The sequence below is a fragment of the Pelophylax lessonae genome (assembly GCF_965119305.1).
Source record: "Pelophylax lessonae genome assembly, chromosome: 6".
Lineage (NCBI taxonomy): Eukaryota > Metazoa > Chordata > Amphibia > Anura > Ranidae > Pelophylax > Pelophylax lessonae.
The window spans coordinates 299914284-299935141 of NC_138773.1; the positions used below are offsets into that span (position 1 = coordinate 299914284).

The 20858-nt window shown below is 44.3% G+C and overlaps 1 protein-coding gene across 1 annotated transcript; it reads right to left on the reverse strand.

The window, feature by feature from the left end:
• Window positions 1-639: 639 nt before the first annotated feature.
• Window positions 640-14696, reverse strand: ZFAND2B (zinc finger AN1-type containing 2B). Its single transcript, XM_082262238.1, has 9 exons — window positions 14628-14696; window positions 12349-12443; window positions 12132-12263; window positions 11851-12002; window positions 10179-10277; window positions 8453-8507; window positions 5998-6074; window positions 5065-5140; window positions 640-1511 (listed from the first exon to the last, which is right to left on the reverse strand). The coding sequence occupies exons 1-9, from the start codon at window positions 14680-14682 to the stop codon at window positions 1467-1469; spliced, it is 786 nt and encodes a 261-aa protein (XP_082118364.1). The 5' UTR covers window positions 14683-14696; the 3' UTR covers window positions 640-1466.
• Window positions 14697-20858: the final 6162 nt, after the last annotated feature.

The following is a 20858-nucleotide window of genomic DNA, read 5'->3' on the forward strand; positions in this document are numbered from 1 at the left end:
TGGGCACAGCCCCACTGAAAGGGTTCATTTTGTTTCTGCCTGGAGTTGAACTTTAAGGACTGCAATAGACAGAGAGAAGTTAACCTATTTGCATTGTCTGCAATGGCATGGTTCCATCAGACACCAACTGCCTACAACTCCATCCTCCGTTTTGTAAGCGAGGGGCAGGTGCACAGCTTAGAGCAGTAGTGTCCAAATTTCAGCCTAGGAGCTGGATGCAGCCCCTTGCTCAATTTTACCCGGCCCTTGGGGCATTTTCCCCATAATTCCCGCTACTGACACTGACAATGGGGCACTATTCTACCCATTGACACCAATGATGGGGCACTATTCCTCCTACTGACACCAATGATGAGGCACTATTCCTCCCACTGACACCAATGATGGGGCACTATTCCTCCCACTGAAACCAATGATGGGCACTATTCCTCCCACTGACACCAATGATGAGACACTATTCCTTCCACTGACACCAATGATGGGGCACTATTCCTCACACAGACACTAACAACGGGGCTCTATTCCTTTAACTGACACCAATGATGGGGCAGTATTCCTCCCACTGACATCAACGATGGGGTACTATTCCTCTCACTGACGTTAATGATGGGGCACTATTCCTCCCACTGACACCAATGATGAGGCACTATTCCTCCCACTGACACCAATGATGGGGCACTATTCCTCCCACTGATACCAATGATGGGGCACTATTCCTCCCACCGATACCAATGATGGGGCACTATTCCTCCCACTGATACCAATGATGGGGCACTATTCCTCCCACTGATACCAATGATGGGGCACTATTCCTTCCACTGACACCAAAGATGGGGCACTATTCCTCCCACTGATACCAATAATGGGGCACTATTCCTCCCACTGACGTCAATGATGGGGCACTATTCCTCCCACTAATACCAAAGATGGTGTATTGTTTACTCCCACTGACACCAGGGCATTTTCTACTCCCACTGGCCACAGTTCAGCCCACTCTAAAGTTTGAAGGACAGTAAACTGGCCCTTTGTTTAGAAAGTTTGGAGCCCCCTGGCTTAGAGCAACTGCCCTATCCCCCTAGTTTACTGCTAGAGCATGACGTTTGTAGCAGGGCCCAGTAAACATCTATCGGGCCCTACGCTCTCATCTAGGTAACCTTGTGGATGAATTGGCTTTGCCTTGGATATATCATCAGGACTTGTTGACACAAGTGGCTGCATTCTCAAGATCTGACAAAATGGCTTCTGTAGTGTCAAGCAACAGTTTATATCTTCCTTACTTCCAGCTAATGCGACCAGACAAGTGGCCTATACAGCCTACAGAAAAAGAAGTGATAGAAACTCAGGCATGCAAAATATCATCCAAATATTGTGTCCATTCTGAAGAGTAAAAACCCAGAGTTGTGGCTGAAACGCGTATTGCAGTTCCTGCTTCTGTGCTTGGAGTTGGATGCTGGTCCAGTGCCGTGCTAGCACATATTGCAGGTGGTCTGTTTGGCATCACGACTCTGTGCCTAAACATAGATAGTACAGCTGCATTTAGTGCAAGTAAACGGTCATTATATTAAACAATAGAAAGGACAGTGTACACACAAGTGAATCAATGTTACATACAAGGTACAAGTAGGCCAAAAAAAAATAAGAATTTGGAAATGTTTTTTTACACTTACCTGTTAAACTAGGTGCAAAATCCTATGTGTGTCGGTCAGAGTACTGGAGGGAAAAATATTTAAAGATTGCTTTTTAAACTGGGGTTTTATTAAGAGTGGTTGGAGCTTGTCTATTGGTACCTTGTATATAGTGAGAAGTCAAGCCAGAGGTGAGCAACAATATTGGTTTTACATTACAAAAAAAAAAAAAAAAAAAAAAAAGGAAAACCGAAATAAAATGAAGAGAAGCAAAAAAAATGCAGACAGGCTTGATCATTAAAGCCTTGCAAAACGACACATGCCAAACAATTCACTTTATTACCGTCACATAATTAAAAAGTGGAACTTTAGCCAACACTTTTTTTTTAAGCTTTAGGTCCCTTTCACATGGGACGGACTGCATTTCGATCAGCAGGGGATTCGCTCACAGATCCCCAGCTGATCGGAGCAGAACAGGCGGGCGGATGACAAATTTGTGTGCGTTCAGCTTATGCAAAGAGAACACAGACAGAGCTCGCTCTGCTCTATGGGCGGCCGGGTGTAAACTGACTCCACTGTCCATTTACACCCGACTACCACCAATCCAACCCACCTACATGGAGAACAGGTTTGTCTTTAGTGGATCGATTGGAGGTAGGCGGGTGTTAACGGATACATGTCCATTTACACCTGCCAGTCCATAGGGGTGAACGGTCGTCCGATCAGGTCTATCTGAAAAACCGACAGGTGGACCCGATCAGAATGGTTGTGTGTAAGGGGCCTTAGAGAGGAAAGGTTAGAGCCTTGGTCAGGTAACTGTGTCCCAAATGGGAAGTTCCCTCATGTCCTCTGAGGAGGCCACCATCAAGAAGATAGAATGCAAGGCTGTGTCTCCCCAGCAATAAAGCTCTGAAAAAGGTTCAAATCCTTTCCACAAAAAAAAAAAAAAAAAGATCTGCCTTTCCACTTTAAAACTAAAGGAAGATACAAAAACATTAAGTAATACAGTTATATATTTATTAAAAAAAAAAATAATTTCTAAATTCAGCTTATGTAACTACTGTGCCTGAATTTGAATTGGACATTTACATTTTGTATTTCCCTGTACAGAAACATTCAGATTGGGAGAGATAGGGAAAGAGGGGACACAAAAGGAACCAATCAGGTGTTCTGTGGTGCACATGTCAACAAAGAACAGAGAGGGGTGAACTGCTGCAGCTCTTTCACTACCCAGTTACAGGCTGGGGGCAGAGGGGTGAGCAAGCTCTATTGTTTATAGTGGAACTAAACCCTCCTATCTTTTTGCAGCCAAAGACAATACCACCATGTCCTCTAGATCTGCAGTTGTCATGGAGCTGAGTGCATGTGATCAGCCATGACGCCACCCATTTGAGGGCTTAAAAGGTTGGTTCATGGCGTCGTTAAGAGCCCTGGAAACTGTGACAGTTATTACCAAAGGCACGCCTTGAACATGGCATACATCTGATAGTAAATAGTTCAATCTGTGGGTTTAGTCCCACTTTACCTGCAGTAAAAAAAATGTCAGGTAACCAAATTGGCTGTACAGTTTGTTGGGGCAATTTAAATCTCAGTAACTAAGCTGCAAAGTGACCATTTATCTTGAACTGACAACATTCAAGGGCTATGTCTGTGTATCCTTTTTGGTGTTAGAGTGTAATGCCTAATTTTTTTATTGCTTTATCCTATATACTTATGTGTGCTTGGACTGCAAAAAGTGAGCTATGTACGCTGCAAACGTATTGTTTTGCTAACATCTTTAATAAAAATGTAGTTATAAATCTCAGTAACGAATAGATGGAATTACAAATCATTTGACATATAAATCAGCCCCCCTTATATATATTCCATATTCAATCATGTGTATTTAATAGTTTGTCTGGAGGTCAGCTTTAGGAGGTATGGGTTAGTGTACTTTACATATTACTGCTTCCCCTGACCAAATAAGCCCAGTACTGATAAAGGGTTAGTTCACCCGTTTTAAAATGTCTATTAAATCCAAGAGGCCACAGTACTTTGAAAATCATTGTGCAGGGAAGCAAAAATGTTCCTCCTTCAAATTGCATACCTTTAGACTACCCGCTTCTTATTTATTCCTCATCCATAAAACCAACAGCCTACTTGCCATCATGGACTGTTGTGAATGTGAAAGACATCAAGTGAGCAAGTCATATGTCTGGGTTCTCCCGCTACCTGTCACAGCAGTGCTGATGTCACAGGAGGGAGGAGAATATATTGCCTTATTAAATCATAAAGGTTTTTTTTTTTTACCTTAATGCATTCTTTGTATTAAGGAACGAGTCTCCAAACTTTCTATACAAAAGGGCCAGCTTACTTTCCTTCAGACTTTAGGGCGGCTGGATTGTAGCCAGCGGGAATAGAATCTTTTTCCGGCATAAGTGAAAGTAAACAGTACCCCATCTTTGGTATTGGGGGATGAATAGTGCCCCATTGTTGGTCTAAGTGGCAGGAATTATGCCCCGTTGTTTGTGTCAGTGGACAGAATAGTGTCTCATATCAGTGTAATAAATAGTGTCCCAAGGGCCAGATAAAGACAAGCAAAGGCATCTGGCCCCTGGGCCGCAGTTTGGAGATCTCTGTATTAAGATATAAAAACTTTCTGTGTAACAGAATCCTCCCCTGCCCCCCCCCTCCCTATACTTACCTGAGCCCATTTACGATTCAGTGCTGTGCATGAGAGGCTCTCCCGGCTCTGTCCCTCCTATCTGGGCAGATTTATAGGAGCAGGAGCCATTGGCTGCTGTCAATCATGTGCTGTGACAAGGAGTGGGGGAGCGGAGCCAAGCCGCCAGGTCTGTGTCAACTGAGAACTACAAACAAAGTGGCTTAGGACCGAGCCTGCACAAATACCCCCATAGGAAGTGGCTTGCTATGGGGGCACTTGCTGAAGAGGAGGAGCCAGGAGAACTGGTGGGGACTCCAGAAGAAGAGGATCAGGGCTGCTCTGTGCAAAACCATTGCACAGAGCAGGTAAGTATGACACATTTATTAATTTTATTTAAAAGAAAAAAAAAAAGTAACCTTTAATATCACTTTAAGCACCCCCCCCCCCCCCCCCATCCTGTGCAGGTATGCTATCAGGCACAATGGATTAGGAGATATGTAGTTTTATCCCAGGCAATCAACTACATTGCCTGATCAGGTGTCTACAGCTGAAAAAACAAATCTAGGTGCACATGTTTTTAAATGCAGAATTGGAATGTCAGAGCGGAGGGGTAAGTAATGTTTTCAGGTATGTGATTGCATATGTTGATTTTCATTATTAGTAGGTGTAATTGCTGCAGAGGTTTTAAATTATAAATGGTAAACTAACCCTTTAAAAATATAGTTATGTAGGTATATTTTCTATGCCTAGACTATATTTTAACAATGATTCATGAGGAACATGAATTGTACTGACCGCTTGTTGTCGTCTGTATTCTTCTTCACTGGCTGACAATGCTCGGGCTAGAGCCAAGTCTTCTTCTTCCTGAGTGCTGAGAGATAAAAGCACATATTAAAAGGATCAAGGAAACACACAAGAACACCATTTGCTTTAAGTGCTCAATGAAAGCCCATTTATTCAGGGAAATATATTAGAGCCTCTAGTCTCTTGTCTCCTCTCAGAATTTAAAAGAGGGTGCACTCATTCTCGGGCCGGTTTTAACGGAACCACACCTGAGTTTGATCTTCCTTCCTCCCCTGCTGGTCTGCATTCACACTAGATTGTAAGGAAACGTTCCATATCCCCCTGCTAACCATATCAGCGATCCGATCCTTGTTTCACTGTACAGTACACTATAGAGAGGACTGCGCTCCAGCAGGACTGCAGCAAACAGTACCAGATTAGAAAAAAAAACAGCACCTGGGACCACCTTTTTAAAGTGCTCCGGGGCATGGTTCACTTAACCGGTCCTGGGCGCAGTTCAGAGCACTCACACTACACAAACAAGCCGGCCCAAGGGTCAAAAGTGTGCTAGTGTGAGTGCATCCTTAAGCAGCCCATAGATGGTGGAAGGAAAGAAAATCACTGGATTCCCCCAACAACAAATTCAGAATTGATGGGAGAATATGTGGCAGAAGGGAATCTCCCATCTTCCACAACCAGTACACTTAGCACTTAGGGCCAGCGTTGATGGGCATTTGTTTGCGTCAAGTGGGTTTTGCATTCCCAAACAAGCCTATGGAAATGCAAAGTCCATTCGAAGCAGGTCAGGAGGTGGTCAGCTGCAGGTCAAATGTACCTCTAAATGAATTCCATATGATTTCAGAAGCATGGGCCAATGGAACTTTTCCTACCTCAGATATTTAAAGAATGACCCCACTCTTCCACCAGCACAACCTTTTACTATACCTTTGCTGCTGAGGCGTGTTCTGTGCGGATTCTGCTAGCGACATTTCCAGAGCTCTCTGTAAGGCTTCCTCCTCCGACTGACAAAAAAAGGGTGTTCAATGCATAACATATATTGCTTGTTGTTAAAATAAATACAGAATTATAAAATACATGTATTATACTTAGCATTATTGCTTTAGTTCAGCGATTGCGAACCTTGGCACCCCGAGTGTTTTGGAACTACATTTCCCATGATGCTCAACTACACTGCAAAGTGCATGAGCATCATGGGTAATGTAGTTCCAAAACATCTGGGGTGCCAAGGTTCGCCATCACTGCCTTAGTTGAATATAATCTTTACTCTTTTCTGGGGTGAAAGGCATCTTTGGGACATCGCCATCCGATGCCTGCATCTCCCCCACTGTGGCTCCCGTCACAATGGCACTAGTGTGATCCTACTACTCACATCTATAGGTAAGGTTTATCCAGAAAATATCCGATTGCCTCTCGGGATCAGGAAGGAATTTTTGCCCCTGCTGGAGCAAACTGGATTATGCTTTGCTGGGATTTCACCTTCCTCTGGATCAACCGTGGGTATAGGATTGTGTATATGGGATTGTATGGTTGTTATTTTTTTGTTTTTTATTGGTTAAACCTGAAGGACTTGTGTCTTTTTTCAGCCTGTAACTATATAGTGCAACAGGCACTATATATAAAATATACACTGTGACAAAAGCATACAGAGCAGGAGGTATTCAAAGCCAGTGTTGCTGGTAATGTCAAATGGAAAAAGGCAAATAGCATCAGACATTTAGGGTAGGAAGACAGAGGAATGTATCAAAAACCCTGGCATACTTATACAGATCGGGTATACCCACGTCGGGGCCTAGTTGGGAAGTGTAGAATTTTTAATTTGTGTAACCCAACAACAACGTCTCTTTAAAGCGGTTCAAAACCTGTACTATGCTGCCTACAAAAAACATAAAATTCATATGTGACAAACGCGGGGCCAGACCACTGCCGTTCTCACCAACATGTGACAAAAGACTGGTCAACCTCACCCTACACTGTCACTTACGCAACAATGAGACTCTAAGCTGCGCCCTGCACCAAAGATTTTCCAGCTTGCGGGACCACATGCTAAGTGCCAACAGACAGAGTGATTGTCACTGGGTTAGGTAAGCAAAAAACCCTTTAAACTGCCACCACCTGCTTTACCGAAAAGCAGGAACATTTTACAAGCTATGCAATAACAAAATAAACGTCACGTCTGTACACACGTTGTCACCACAGACAGGTATATTCAAAGAGTTATACTACAGTAGCGCTCTTCAAGAGACAGTGATTCTTTTAGTTTGTTAGCACATTAGAGATAGTTTTAATACTTTTCAAAATATAGTTTAATAATGAAAAGGTAAGAAATGGGGCAAATAAAATATGTTACAAAAGTAACAAATAGTCAACAAGCGCAGAAGATAAAAGGGGTGAAAAATTTGAAATCCTGTTGTTTTAGCAGATTTCAGTCCGGGAGCAAAGTGATCTATTGACTCTTATTACATGACAGGTCTTCTTTAGCTTGATGGTACACGAGAGCTGTCAACTTTAGGAGCAGTCTCCTTTTCCCTGACATCAAGGGGGTGTTGTCAGAGACCATCTGACCAATCAAGTGGCTGAGGAGTGGCCATAGGATGTCACCATATTTATGACAGTATCATGGCCCTCCCTATGTACAGGTTACATGGTTAGTCTGGTTGCAAAAAGAAACAAGTCCATCTAGTGCAACAAATAAAAGGGGGGAAAAAAAAAAAAAAAAATCATACAATCCCATATACACAATCCTATACCAACAGTTGATTCAGAGGAAGGCGAAAAACACCAGCAAAGCATGATCCAATTTTCAACAACAAGGGAAAAAAAACTTCCTGATCCACGAGAGGCAATCGGATATTCCCTGGATCAACTTTACCTATAAATGTTAGTATCCAGTTATTTGATGCACACCTAGGAAAGAATCCAGACCTTTCTTAAAGCAATCTACTGATCTGGCCAGAACCACCTCTGGAGGGAGTCTATTCCACATTTTCACAGCTCTTACTGTGAAGAAACCTTTCTGTATTTGAGATTAAATCTCAAATTGAGATTATTGGGGTATTTGAGATTAAAAGCGATTTTCAGCTTGCAGGGGCATTGGAATGGTATGGTATATACTCTAAATAGCTACGCTGGTCCAAGCTTCTTCACCAATGTAACTATATATAAAATGTCCATAACTAGAATTCATAAACTTCAGCCTCTCTTGCATCTAAGGAACATGGCTGCTGACAAAACACCATATAGTAAAAGTTGGTTCTGTTTTATGGCTAGTCTGGTTCTGCTAACCAATCACAAAACAGACGGGGCACAGAAAGTCAGAGAAGAAGAGTGCTGTAAGGGTAATGTCAATACAATTATTCAGAAAATGAGCAGAGACACTTACTAAGCCATTCTGCAGCACAACTGTGGCCGGAGGCTGTGCACTAGGGACACTCACCCTAAAAGACACAGGTATTATGTCATTGTACAGGACAGGTGAAATACTACTTATTAAGGAAAAATAAACTTGCACAATTTAAAATTCTTCATTACTTACAACCCAACTGTAGTTTAAAAAAAAATATACCAATACATTGAGATTGTGTTAAAATAATAGCATAATAATATAACAGTGCATAAAATATTTACATTTTTTGCAATCTTTAACCATTAATGGTTCTTTGTTTGCTGTGTAAATATTTAAAATGGACTCACCAGCCCTCGCTGCAGGAAACTGCTAAAGCAAGTTTTCCAACCTTCACTACTCACGGTGAGCATAGCCTTAAAGACCTTCAAGGACAGGGTCCCCTATATTTGAGGGGCCACGGCCTTTGACCTGTAGAGCACCCTGCACGGAGCGCCTTTGGGGTTTGGTATTCCAAGGGTTCGGATCCCAGGGTCCAGCGCCTAAAAAGGACAGCATTACAGGCAAAACCTTGTATCTGCTTCCCGAGGCTCGGGTACCATCTTTTTAGTCCATTGACTGTTATTCGATGGATCCGATAGCTAACCCCTTAGGATTCAGTGATCTTTAATTGGGGTATCATAGCATAAGCTTCTTTCTTCTTCTTTGAAACATAACAAACATGTGGAGCTCCTCTCCACAGCGATCTTCACTTTTTAGACACTGGCGAAAAACTAAGGTACATCCTGTGTGGGAGGGGCTATATAGGGCGTCATCGATTCTGATTGGTTGCCAGTGTCCTTCACCTGTAGGTGGCCTATATAACCCATATGTTATGATTATGGCTCTGTGTCCCGTGATGTACGAAAAGAAAATATAATTTTAAACATAATTTTTTTTTAAGTTTTCAAAGCTTCCTTATGATCAGCTGAAAAGTTCCTGCCCATCTAGAGGTTGCTGCTAGATCAGTGCCCCCTGTTTAGCAGTCCAACGCGCCCCCTGCACATGCGCCACGCTAAATGCAAATCTGTAGTGGCGACTTCAAAGAGGGCTTCAGACAGCACTGCAAATCACAGAGGGCAGCAGACTACGGCTAGGAAAGCTGTGAAAAGTAAAAAAACAGTACCCTATTGAAAACAATAAAAGGTTGCAAAGAATATACTTTTAAGAAATCATTCAAGAAATCTAAAAAAACTGAGGATATTTCATAAAAAGGATAATGACGCATAGGGATAATCACAAAAATGCAAATAAGGAGTTCCAGCAGTGCATAGCCTGCAGTACTCACAGGTTTGTGTTCCTTAGCCCAAAATAAGAGGGTATTTTCTTTTGACAGTTAAAAGCAGAAGTAAAGTTCTGCTGTTGTTCACAGCGAGCAGGCAGGATTTTTTTTTTATTGCAGAAGAGTTATTCAATGTCTCTTCTGAAATAAAATGCACTTATCTGCCGGTTCACAGCGTCACTCAGCAAGTAAATTGAACTGCGCATGCACAGCTCAGCTTACAGCAGCCAGCCTGATCTGTGCCAGAGTGACAGCTTCCTGCGCATGTGCAGGAGTGACATTATCCCGTGTCAGCCAATAAAGATGGCCGAAAACCGTCACACAGAAGAAGATGCCAGCACTAGCGAGGGCCAGGGACCCTTAGAAGAAAGGGGAGTATAGATACCTTTAGTTCTGCTTTCATTTAAACAGGCTTATTATAATCTAATGGAGAGATTGCAGTACCTGTTTCGCTGAGGCTGTGCAGTTGGTTTTGGTACTGAACGGCTAGAGGATGCGGAGGCTTTGGAGGAAGAAGCCTGAACTCTAAGCAATGCTGCATGCCTGTAAAGATTAACAGCAAATTAGGAAAATAAATAGGTTTCTCTTACACATCTGTTTATTTAATAGGAAGAGTTATCATAGGGCAAGATATAGAGATTTCAGCAATTTAGATTAGGCAGAAATTAAAAAAATAAGTGGACATGCTTTATAAGACCTTTGCTTGTAGAAGCCTAGAACAATGCTTAACCTGCAATCCATTAGCGCTACCATGGAGACACTCCTGACCAGACCATGGAAAGGATAGGTAAACTTTAAAGGATAAGTTCACCTTTTGGAACATGCAACATGTTTCAGCAGCTATAGCCATTCCCCCTCTCCCTGTGACAGCAAGCGGGGGGGATCTTCTCCCAGCTCCGCTGTCACTATTTGAAAATAATGCAGCCACCTGGGGCTCCACCCACACGGCCGCAACGTTCAGTTTCTTGTGAATGCACGAACTACAACTACTGTCCACCATCGCAGCTGACAGCTTGTAAAGCTTGAATGGACTGTGAAGTTGCTGATGAGAGGCCTCGTAGTTATTTGCAAGCCCTGCAAGCTTGTAAACAGTCACCCTTTATGGAGGTACAGGCTGAAACAGGGATGCACCGATCCGATATTAGGATCGGATATCGGCGTTGATACTGCCAAAATAGCTGGATCGATGTATCGGTAAAATTAACCGATCCACGGGCCGATCCGGTTTGGCTAAAGGCCCGTACACACGTACCGATCGTCGGCATACAAACGTCGGCGGACGAAAGATCTGCCGATTGTACGCGTGTTAGTATGGTGCCTCCGACAGATGTCTGCGCACAATCCGCGGACAAAAGTCTTTCGTGCAAACATGAAAATTTTTGTCTGCGGACACCAGAACGGACGATTGTTCGCCTGTCAGTACAGAATTCGGCCGACAGACCGCAGATTTGCAAGACTGGGCATGCTCAGAAAATTAAAAACACAGGGAAAGTTAACCATTACATGACATCACTTCTGCAGTCAGCTGAAGTCTGCAGACAAAATTCTTGTGCTGTCCTTGTGCTGTCTTTGCACTTTTCAACAGACACCGACATCCCGGGGAGAAAAGAGGAACATTTGTATGCCGACCATCGGTACGTGTGTACGGGGCTTTAGTCCCGGCTCAGCCGTCCCTTACTTGCACGGAGCCGCTACTTCCTGTATAGGCCGGCTCACAGACGGAGTGATATCAGATGCACTCCGCCTGTGAATGGAGGAGCCATACACAGGAAGCAGTGGCTTTGCTCTGTACTGCAGCTGCATGCATATTGTGTATGTGTGTAGTTCCGGATCGGTATCAGTATCGGCAGATACACAAAGCCAGGGTATCGGGACTAGAAAAGTCGGATCGGTGTATCCCTAGGCTGAAAGCTGCAGAGCTTGTCTGCAGCAGTGTGGCATTGCACCCCTGATCCACTGATCAAGGGTGCAATTGCTTTACAGGCTCCTTAGGGAAAATGTATAAATGCTCATTCTTTTTCCTGCAAAAATATGTGCATTTATTATTATTTCCCAAAACATAAACTTATCCTTTAAATAAAATTATCATTTGACAGTTGAGGCATTAGACGCTTACCCTGCTCGGGAGATAGGGGCGCTCTTGCTTGTACAGTCATGGTCCAGCGGATGTCTGTGTTTGAGGCAGAAGTTTCCATGGCAGTCGCCACATGTAACCTTCATCAGTTCTTTCTGTTTACAGCCTGGCTTTTGACACTTATTGGTGAATATCTGAATATTAAACAAAATTATTAAACTACAGTGAGCAAGCTGAAATTTATTATTGATGAGTAATAAAGAAGAAAGAAACGTTGGTGAAAATGATGACTTGGTACAATCACAGTTGGGTTATGTCCTAACCTTGCGCTTCTGCTGGGCCGGATCAGACTTGCAGTCCCGATCAATGTGTTCCCCGACTACAATATCCGGAGTCTGTCCTCGAGTCACTGGGATTGGGATGTTACAGAGCGGACAAACTGGGACCTGGACATCCTGACACACACAAAGCGCAGTCATTAGGGAGAAAGGACAACATGTAATGAACAGGTCTCCACACTACCAGGAGTGACAAGATTACCTTCTTATAGGCTGAGCTGCACTCATGAAGGATGTATGTGATGTGGTCTTTGCAGAAGATCTGCTCACAAGCGTCACATTTTAGAGGTAGGAAATCTACAGAAAAACCCAGATTAAAAAAAAATGCTGTAGGCACATGGACATACAAGGAACTGTGAAACAATATATAATTAGCACAATATTCTAGAAATAATGTGCAAAATAACAGTAAAACAAGACAATGGCCCTAATAAAAGGCTAATTGGTGGTTGCTGCCCACTCCTGTCAGAGTGTATCCACCTAAAACTCTCACGCTCTGTTCACATACTGGCATATCAGATTGCGGGCAGAATCGCCGCGATTATGCACGCGATCCCGAACCATTGAAAATCGTGGGAGGCCTCTGCAATTCCCGTGACTTGCAATGGCACCCAAAACAGCGAGATTTTGCTGCGAATATCGCCCGACTAAAGTACAAGAACTTCTTTTGGGCGACAGGCGTCCGACGATTCAGTGTGCGCAATTTTACCATGATTCGTCGGGCGACAATCGCGGCAAAATTACGCCGCATTTGGGGTGCCATTACAAGTTATGGAAATCGCATGGGGCGTCCCGCGTTTTGCATTGATTCGAGATCGCAGCTATCCGATGTGCCAGTATGTGAACGTAGCCACAAAATTATGCAGAATATATCATAATCAGTGTAGTGCAACCAGTATCAATACGAACAAACTGAAAAACAATATTAAAGAAAGTATTGTCCCAGTGTATATAATCAACTGGTATGCCATTCAAAGCAACAGTTCAAAATGGTATTGATCCAGTGAATTCGGTGACCACCACCCTCAGCTGAAATGCCTGCCCACCTCCAGATAATGACCCCACTACAGAGTCATCATTGCCTGTAAGGATATCTCTCAGGATGCCACAGAGGTAGTCCTCCACAGGGTATCTGAGTTTCGCTAACCTCCTCTTAGGGTCTCAATCATTCATGTACGGCCATAAAATGAAAACCATAGTGCTCTCTGCTTCGAATATTTATCTTAAAATGTAACACAGGGATTAAAAATACTCACAAACGTAATGGAAAACCATGCATGTCATTAGCTCTTATTGATGGCCCATATGAAAAAGCATCCAAGGTAATGACCCAGTATCCGGAGTACCCAGAGGAAACCCATGTAGGCACAGGGAGAACATGCAAATTTCAGGCAGGTAGTATTGTGATTGGGATTCAAACAACCCTAGTGCTGCTAAGCAGAAGTGCTAACCACTTAGCCGCTGTAGTGCCCAGCAAAAAAAAAAAAAAAACACATCAGAAGTTTTAGTCCAGGGGTGTCTAACACGTGCCCTGCATGCGGCCCCAGAGAGTTTAGCATGCAGCTTGGGCCCGCTGGAACGCCCGGGGATGCTGTGCAAGCATAGCAGGCACGGTAGCCTACATTGACAAGCTAGGCAAATGCACATCTGGAGGGATGTCGAGCCTATCATATTTGCAATAGCACCAGCAGTAGGGATTGCAGGAGCACCAGGTAAGTAAAAAATGCATTGCCAGATGTAGGGGGATGCTGTGAGGAGGGGGGGGGGGGGGTTCTCTGACTGCACACAGCAAATACATAGGCTCAATTCACACCAGCAATTAGGGTGCGAATGGTAGCGGCAGTTCCTCCGGCAGCTGCACCAATTTGCGGCTCTCTGCACAGCCAGTGATTACCTCCAGGGATCACTGTTGGACACACTTTGTCTGCATCCAACAACGATCACTGCAGGTAATCACTGGCTGTGCAGAGAGCTGTAGATGGGTGCGGCAAGTAATCGTGTTATGTGTCTTTACAACCTCTTTAAATGACACCCCCAAATCGGTTTGCAGTTGTGAATTGTGAAATCGGATCGAATGGGTGTGAACGCTCATGCAATCCGATTCCAGTGCGGACCAAAAAAAGATCCTGCACTATTTCGGTCCGAATGCGATACAAATTCAGCCATACAAACGGTATGGCTGAATTTGCATCGCACAGACATTGCATGTGATCTGCACAGCAATGCTGTGTGAATCCCATGCGACGTCTGGCATTGCACGAGTGTGAACCCAGCCTCAATGAAAAAGTCACATCAAAAATGTTATTAAAGTAAACAAAACAATATTAATTAATAATACAAGCTTACAAGAAATTCACTATGCTTCTTATTCTAGTAGCTCTTGCAGCACACCCTCTCCATTTGTTGGACACTAAGAGCAGACTCTTGGCAATTAGCAATCGATGTCTAATGCATAAAGGCCGTCATCCACACAATTCTTACCTAGCTGTTTACATGTTGGTTCTGAACAATGCTTCCCCAGGTCCGGAAACTCCATGCTGATACCTTCCAAAAACAAAAAAGAGAAATATTAAGTGTCAAAATATCCATCTCTATGGTACGGACAACACTCAATCAACGGACAAAAACAATAATTTTGTATGGGTAGCTTTCATTTCCGCTGTAAATATAGTATAGATTACAGGAAAAATCAAGCTGCAATGGCTTGAAAATTGTTTTCAGTTGATACACCATTAACATCATTATCACTGTTAGATCTAAGGCTGGCCATACATTTTACAATTTTCTTATTCAATTTCCTTCAGATTTAGCTTTAAATATTTAGCGCAAGGGCCTGTCTGATTGCATACAATTTGAAAGTGTTTAGGTTGGACCTCATATTATATGGTTTTGGTGCACCGAACGAAAATTTTGGTGCTGAAACTAAAAATGCAGGATTCACTTGGCCAAAATCCGAAAATGACAGTTTAAAAAAAAAAATAGGTTTATTTTTTTTATATATAATTGTATTACATTTGACCTTTTAATTAATATCATGAATTTAAATGAACACGAATTTATGGTCAGATATTTTTGGCACCTTTAGCGCAAGAAAAGCTCAAGAAAAATGCATCCCTTTAAATTCTCTGTATGTCTTCACATTGGTTTGCTTCGCTTCTGTTACCACAACAGCTAAACATCCTGCTTGCTGCATTTTTGGTCAGTAGAGAAAAAAAACTCACTAAAACGTACCTCCCAATTAAAATGCATTGAAAATGTAGCAAGAATGCATCAATAACACACCTGTGTTTTTTTTTTTTATGCGGTTTTTGGGTCACATGACCTATGAAAAACAAACCATAAGCGCAGTAAAATCGTGATAAAATTGCAGCAAAATTGCATTTGTGTTTTTGGCACCATTATCCAGACCTTCTCTTATCGACAATTTCAATGCATCTCTAGTTTTGCTAAATCTAAATAAAATTGCATAATGTATGGCCAGTACAAACTGCTGCATATTCCTAAGGCATAATTGGATTGTTTGCTAATGGGAGTGTCTGGCCCAATTAAAAAAAAAAAATGAAATCAAATTTTATCAGTTTTATACAGTTTGTATTCAGCTACATAATTTTTGGTTAAAAAAATCCCAAAAAGCGTATTTTAATTGGTTTGTGCAAAAGTTATAGCGTTCACAAACTACGGAATAAATTTTGGACTTTTTATTTATTTATTTTTATTAGTAATGGCGGCGATCAGCGATTTTTTTTTTTATACCAACAAGGAGTGCTTTATTGAAAGATAATACAGTACAAAATAACAACAACAAAGGGAACAGTAAAGATGAGCATATGGTAAAGCAAACTGTGACATATTATAATCCAGCAATTCCACATCAAGATCAGTAGATAACCAGAATGTATGCCTCAAAGGGAGGTTACACCTGACATTTAGCAGTAGAAAATCAAGCCTGAATAATCTCCATGAAAGGGGGGGGGGGGGGGGAGGAACAAGGTAAAGAAAAGAAAAGAAAAAAAAAAAAAAAGAGATGGGGGGGGGGTGAGAAGCACTGCGGCCCCTGGCTCATTTAGCAGTCCAGGGTGCCCAGACCATGTCATAATACCAGGGGCAGCCCCTACTCATGTATGTAAGCTTGTACATAGGTAGGTCCAAATCAATTAGCTTCAACCAAGCAGACAAAGTTGGAGGGGGAAGGAGAGGACCACTGAAGTAGAATCTCCTTTTTGGCGTAGTAAAGTAGGTACGAGATCAGTATTTTAGAATGATGTGCTCGCTGGTCATCATCCTGGATGGCCAACAGTGCCAAGGCAGGGGAGACCGGGAGGGAGAGCTGTAGACGGTTATTTATGGTCCCAAAAATCTCAGCCCAATAGTTAGCAATCAACGGGCAGTCCCAGAACAAATGCAAATAGGTCCCCTGATGTACATGACAGCGGGGGCAAGCAGGGTCACATGCAGGGTAGATGCGATGCAACTTAACAGGGGTGTAGTAGGTCCTATGTAAGAATTTTACTTGAATCAGCTTGTCCCGGGAGGATATCACAAGCTTGGGTCCAAGTTCCAAGCAGGCTTCCCAGTCCTCTCTATCCAGAGACAGAAGGTCAGCATGCCACAGATTCCAGAGCCACTCAATCCTGGGCGAGTCAGTCTCAAGGAGAGACGCAAAGAGCAATGACAGTGGCTTCTGCAGGTCCCCGCGGGCCAGGAGTTTCTCGATGGGGTCAGGCTGAAGGAGAGGAGGCCCAGGGAGTTGAGCCCGGAGGGCATGACGTAATTGGAGGTATCTAAATTTCATCCAGAGTGGCAGCCTAAACGTGCCCATCAGTTGCGAGAATAACGCCAGATGGCATGACATCTGCCAAAGTTTTCACACCGTAACGTGCCCAGACCTGGGGGTCTGGGACAGAACGCAGGTGAGACAGGGAGGGGCTCCCCCATAGAGGTTGGGCAGGAGACAGCCGGTCAGACCCAAGGAACCTCTGTCTAGCTGCGACCCAGATTCTCCAGGTAACACAAGAGGGCCCCGGCACAAACCCATAGGCCCTAGGACCCCTATATGCAAAATTCTTAAGGTTCGTGAAAGACCCTAGGCAAGCTGCTTCCAAGCATGTGGCCGCATTAATATTAGAGCCCTGAAACCACCAGTGAACCATTACCAGGATGGCCGCTCAGTAGTAAACCCTAAAATTGGGGATAGCCAACCCCCCTAGTGTAGTCAGGAGCCACAGGGTGGACTTAGCCAGTCGTGGGACCGAGCCCCCCCATAAAAACGACCCCAAACACCTATCCACCTCCCAGAAAAACCTACCCGGAATCCAGCATGGATTGTTGCGAAAAATATAAGTGAATTTAGGCAACAGCATCATCTTTATCAGATTGATTTTCCGCAAGAGGTTCAACGGCAGACTGGCCCAAGAAGAGCATCTTGCTTTCATATCAGCTAGCAGGGGCATCAGGTTTTTGTCGGGAGGGGCAGAGAACAATGCACCCCAAGATAAAGAAACTCTGATACCCAGTGAAGGGGGGTCTGTTGGGCCAACCGAACCGCATCATCATCTATCAGAAAAAGTACTGATTTGGTCCAATTTATGCATATACCGGAGAAATCTCCAACCAGAAAAGTACACACAACCCCCCTGCCCCCCACCCCGCACCACCAACCCAAACTTAGGTGAGCATAGATCCCCAAACCGTGCAACAGCACATCCATCGGGAGGGGCGACCACCATCAGAGATATTCCCGAGGGAATAGCGGTCCATGCAGTGGAGATACTGGAACAGAACAGGAGAGTTACAGTACAAGAAAAAGGGACTTCATCGGCAGCACAGTTAAACCACCAGCCCAACCCCTACAACAGGGCCAAAGAGGCTCCGGTGTCCTCAGCTATGTGGAACCTTCAGCCCGCCGGAGAAGAGCACACAGACTAAGCCAAGGCAGTTCCAAAGAAAGCTCCAATAACAGTCTCCTGGGGAACCAGGGGCACAAACTTACGAGAACCAGAGTCAGTTGCAAACTTCAGGCACAACCGGTGCAATGAGGAAGGCACTGTGGTCACTTGAACTTCACAGTGATCAAACCAGACACGAGATATCCCACAGGTCCAGAAGAATCCTAGTCAGGTAGGTAATCTTCAGCGTTGCGGCGGCAGGGTCTCTATCCAGTCAGTGACCTCTCGAGGGGAGGTAAAGAAGCGGACCGATTCTCCATCTTGAACCCTGAGACGGGCAGGAAATAGAACACTATACTTGATGCCTCGACCTCGCAAGATAGCCTTGACGTGATCAAAGGATTTCCTGAGTTTCTGAGTCTCAACAGAATAATCAGGGAAGATCAATTTGGTGTTTTGGTAGGCCAGGGCACCCTTCATCCTCGCGGCAGGCAGTACTTCATCTCTGTCTCTAAAGTTCAACAGCCACAGGATCAGCGTGCGGGGGGGTGCCCGGCTTAGGTGGCACACGATGGGCCCGCTCCATTGTGTAATAGGGAGAGAAGTGAGCGTCGGCCAGGAGAGAGCGGAACAGCTCTTTAACAAACAGTGTGGGGTTGGCGCCCTCCGCACCCTCCACCAAACCAACTATGCGTAGGTTGTTGCGTTGGTTTCTATTCTCCGCATCCTCCGCCTTATACTCTAGGGCACGCACCTTAGTTTGCAGGGAGCGGATAGCTCCGGTATGGTCAGTCACTATATCCTCTGTACGACCCAGCCGCCGCTCTGCCTCAGAAAGTCTGGAGCTGATCTTGTCCATATCCTGACTTATAAGATCCACATCTAACTGGATGGCTTCAATTTTTGTGGTGAGGGTCGTCTGACAGTTAGCAATGGCCACCATCACATCAGCAAGGCCTATTGGAAGGAGACAGCCGTGTCCTCTGAGTCCGTTTGGGATGCCATATTCGAGTAGAAGCGCGGGCGGCCCGCCATGAGGCCAGGAGTAGCCAGGGGGGGGGGGGGGGTTCTTCCTCAATCGCCAGAAACTTCAATTTCTTACCCCTCCCTGAGTGTTCTGCGGAGTGGCGGCGCACGTGGGAAGAAGCAGGGTCAGTGCGGCAGCAGCAAGATAAGCAGAAACAGTGAAATAGCCAGGATTTCCAGCAGAGCTCCTGCAAGTGCGTCCGCTCAGGTCTCCATCTTGGCCACGCCCCCGATAAGCGATTTTTAGCGGGACTGCGACATTGCGGCAGACAGATCAGACACCTGACATTTTTTTACACTTTTTGGGGACCAATGATATTTATACAACAATGAGCAATCAGTGCTAAATAATATGCACTGTTACTGTATAAATGACAGGGAAGGGGTTAACACTGGGGGTGATCAAGGGGTTAAGCGTATGCCTAATAGTGCTTACTGACTGTGTGGGGGAGGTGGGTTGGACAGAGGCAGGGAGGGATCAGGGTTTCAGCTTAGCTGAATCATATGATCTTTCCCTGCCTCTCTGGCAGAAGACCCGCCTGCTTGGTTTACATAGGCAGGCGGCTCTTCTGTCATTCTAGCCGAAGATTGCGGGAGGCCGGTGGCAATCGAGCCCTCTCCTCCCGCGGTCTGGCTCCCGCTGTGTCTAATCCACGTGCACATAATCTTTTAGATCTACGTGATTATGAGCAGCTAAGCCGCCCTGTCACAGTAAATGTGCGTGGGGCAGTCGGCAAGTGGTTAATCATTGCTGGGTTTTTTTTTTTTTTGCTAAACAAATGCCACAAATTTTGAAAAAAAAAAAAAAAAGTTTTTCTTAGTTTCTGTCAGTAGATTTTTTAAATAAGTAACTTTTCACCTGCACTGATGAGATGGCACTAACTGAGAGGCACTAATAGGTGGCACTTATAGGCAGCACGGATGAGTACTGAAAGGCAGCACTGGTGGGCACTGATGGAGCTGCACTGATGATCAGTGCCCTGATTATCTGTAAGGTTTCCCCTGCGAGGAGATCCCGCTGATAAGGGCACTTCCATCTTTACATGTGATCTGCTGTGATTGGACACAACCGATCACATGGGTAAAGAGCTGTGTCATCGGCTCTTTAACGAGATTAGGGTTGCGCTGTGTCCTAGGGACAGGGCATAACCATGACTGCCGTGCTGTGCGCCCCCCGCGAGAGCAGTGACAACGTCATATGACGGCATTGACGGCATTCCAGAACGAGAGGCGATCCAGCCCACTGTCATTTTACTATACGTTTGGTGGGAGCTGGTTAATAAATACTGCATTATATGGAATTTTTCGATCTATTGCCTTATTGTGGTTTTTGAGCAACAAGCAATATATTGCCCCCTGGTGGATATAGGAAAAAAAAGAGCCAGGAGTTCCTTGGATAGATGTCTGCACCTATTATCATTACTAAGCTCTTTTGCTGCACACTCACCTGGCAGCATTATTCGGCGTTGAGTGTGCATTGCATGTGGGTGGAGGCTGGTGTTTTCTTAGATACTTTCTGTTTGCACAGTGTGGCACAACCTTCACGGGTGTAACTCCTTATTTGCTAGTTCATAGCAGTGTTACATTATATGGATTTATTTTCTTTTTGGGATGCTTCCTGAATTCCAGTTATAGAAAGGATGTGTGAATGATGTGATTGGCTGAAGGAGACAGAAGTTTTTCCCGGTAGTTGTGATCTTGATTATGCGTTCATGCTGCACCTATTAGGGCAGCCTGGATCTCTGGTGAGTTGTTAATTCATCTGACTGGGATGTAGGAGGATTGCTATCATTATCATCCC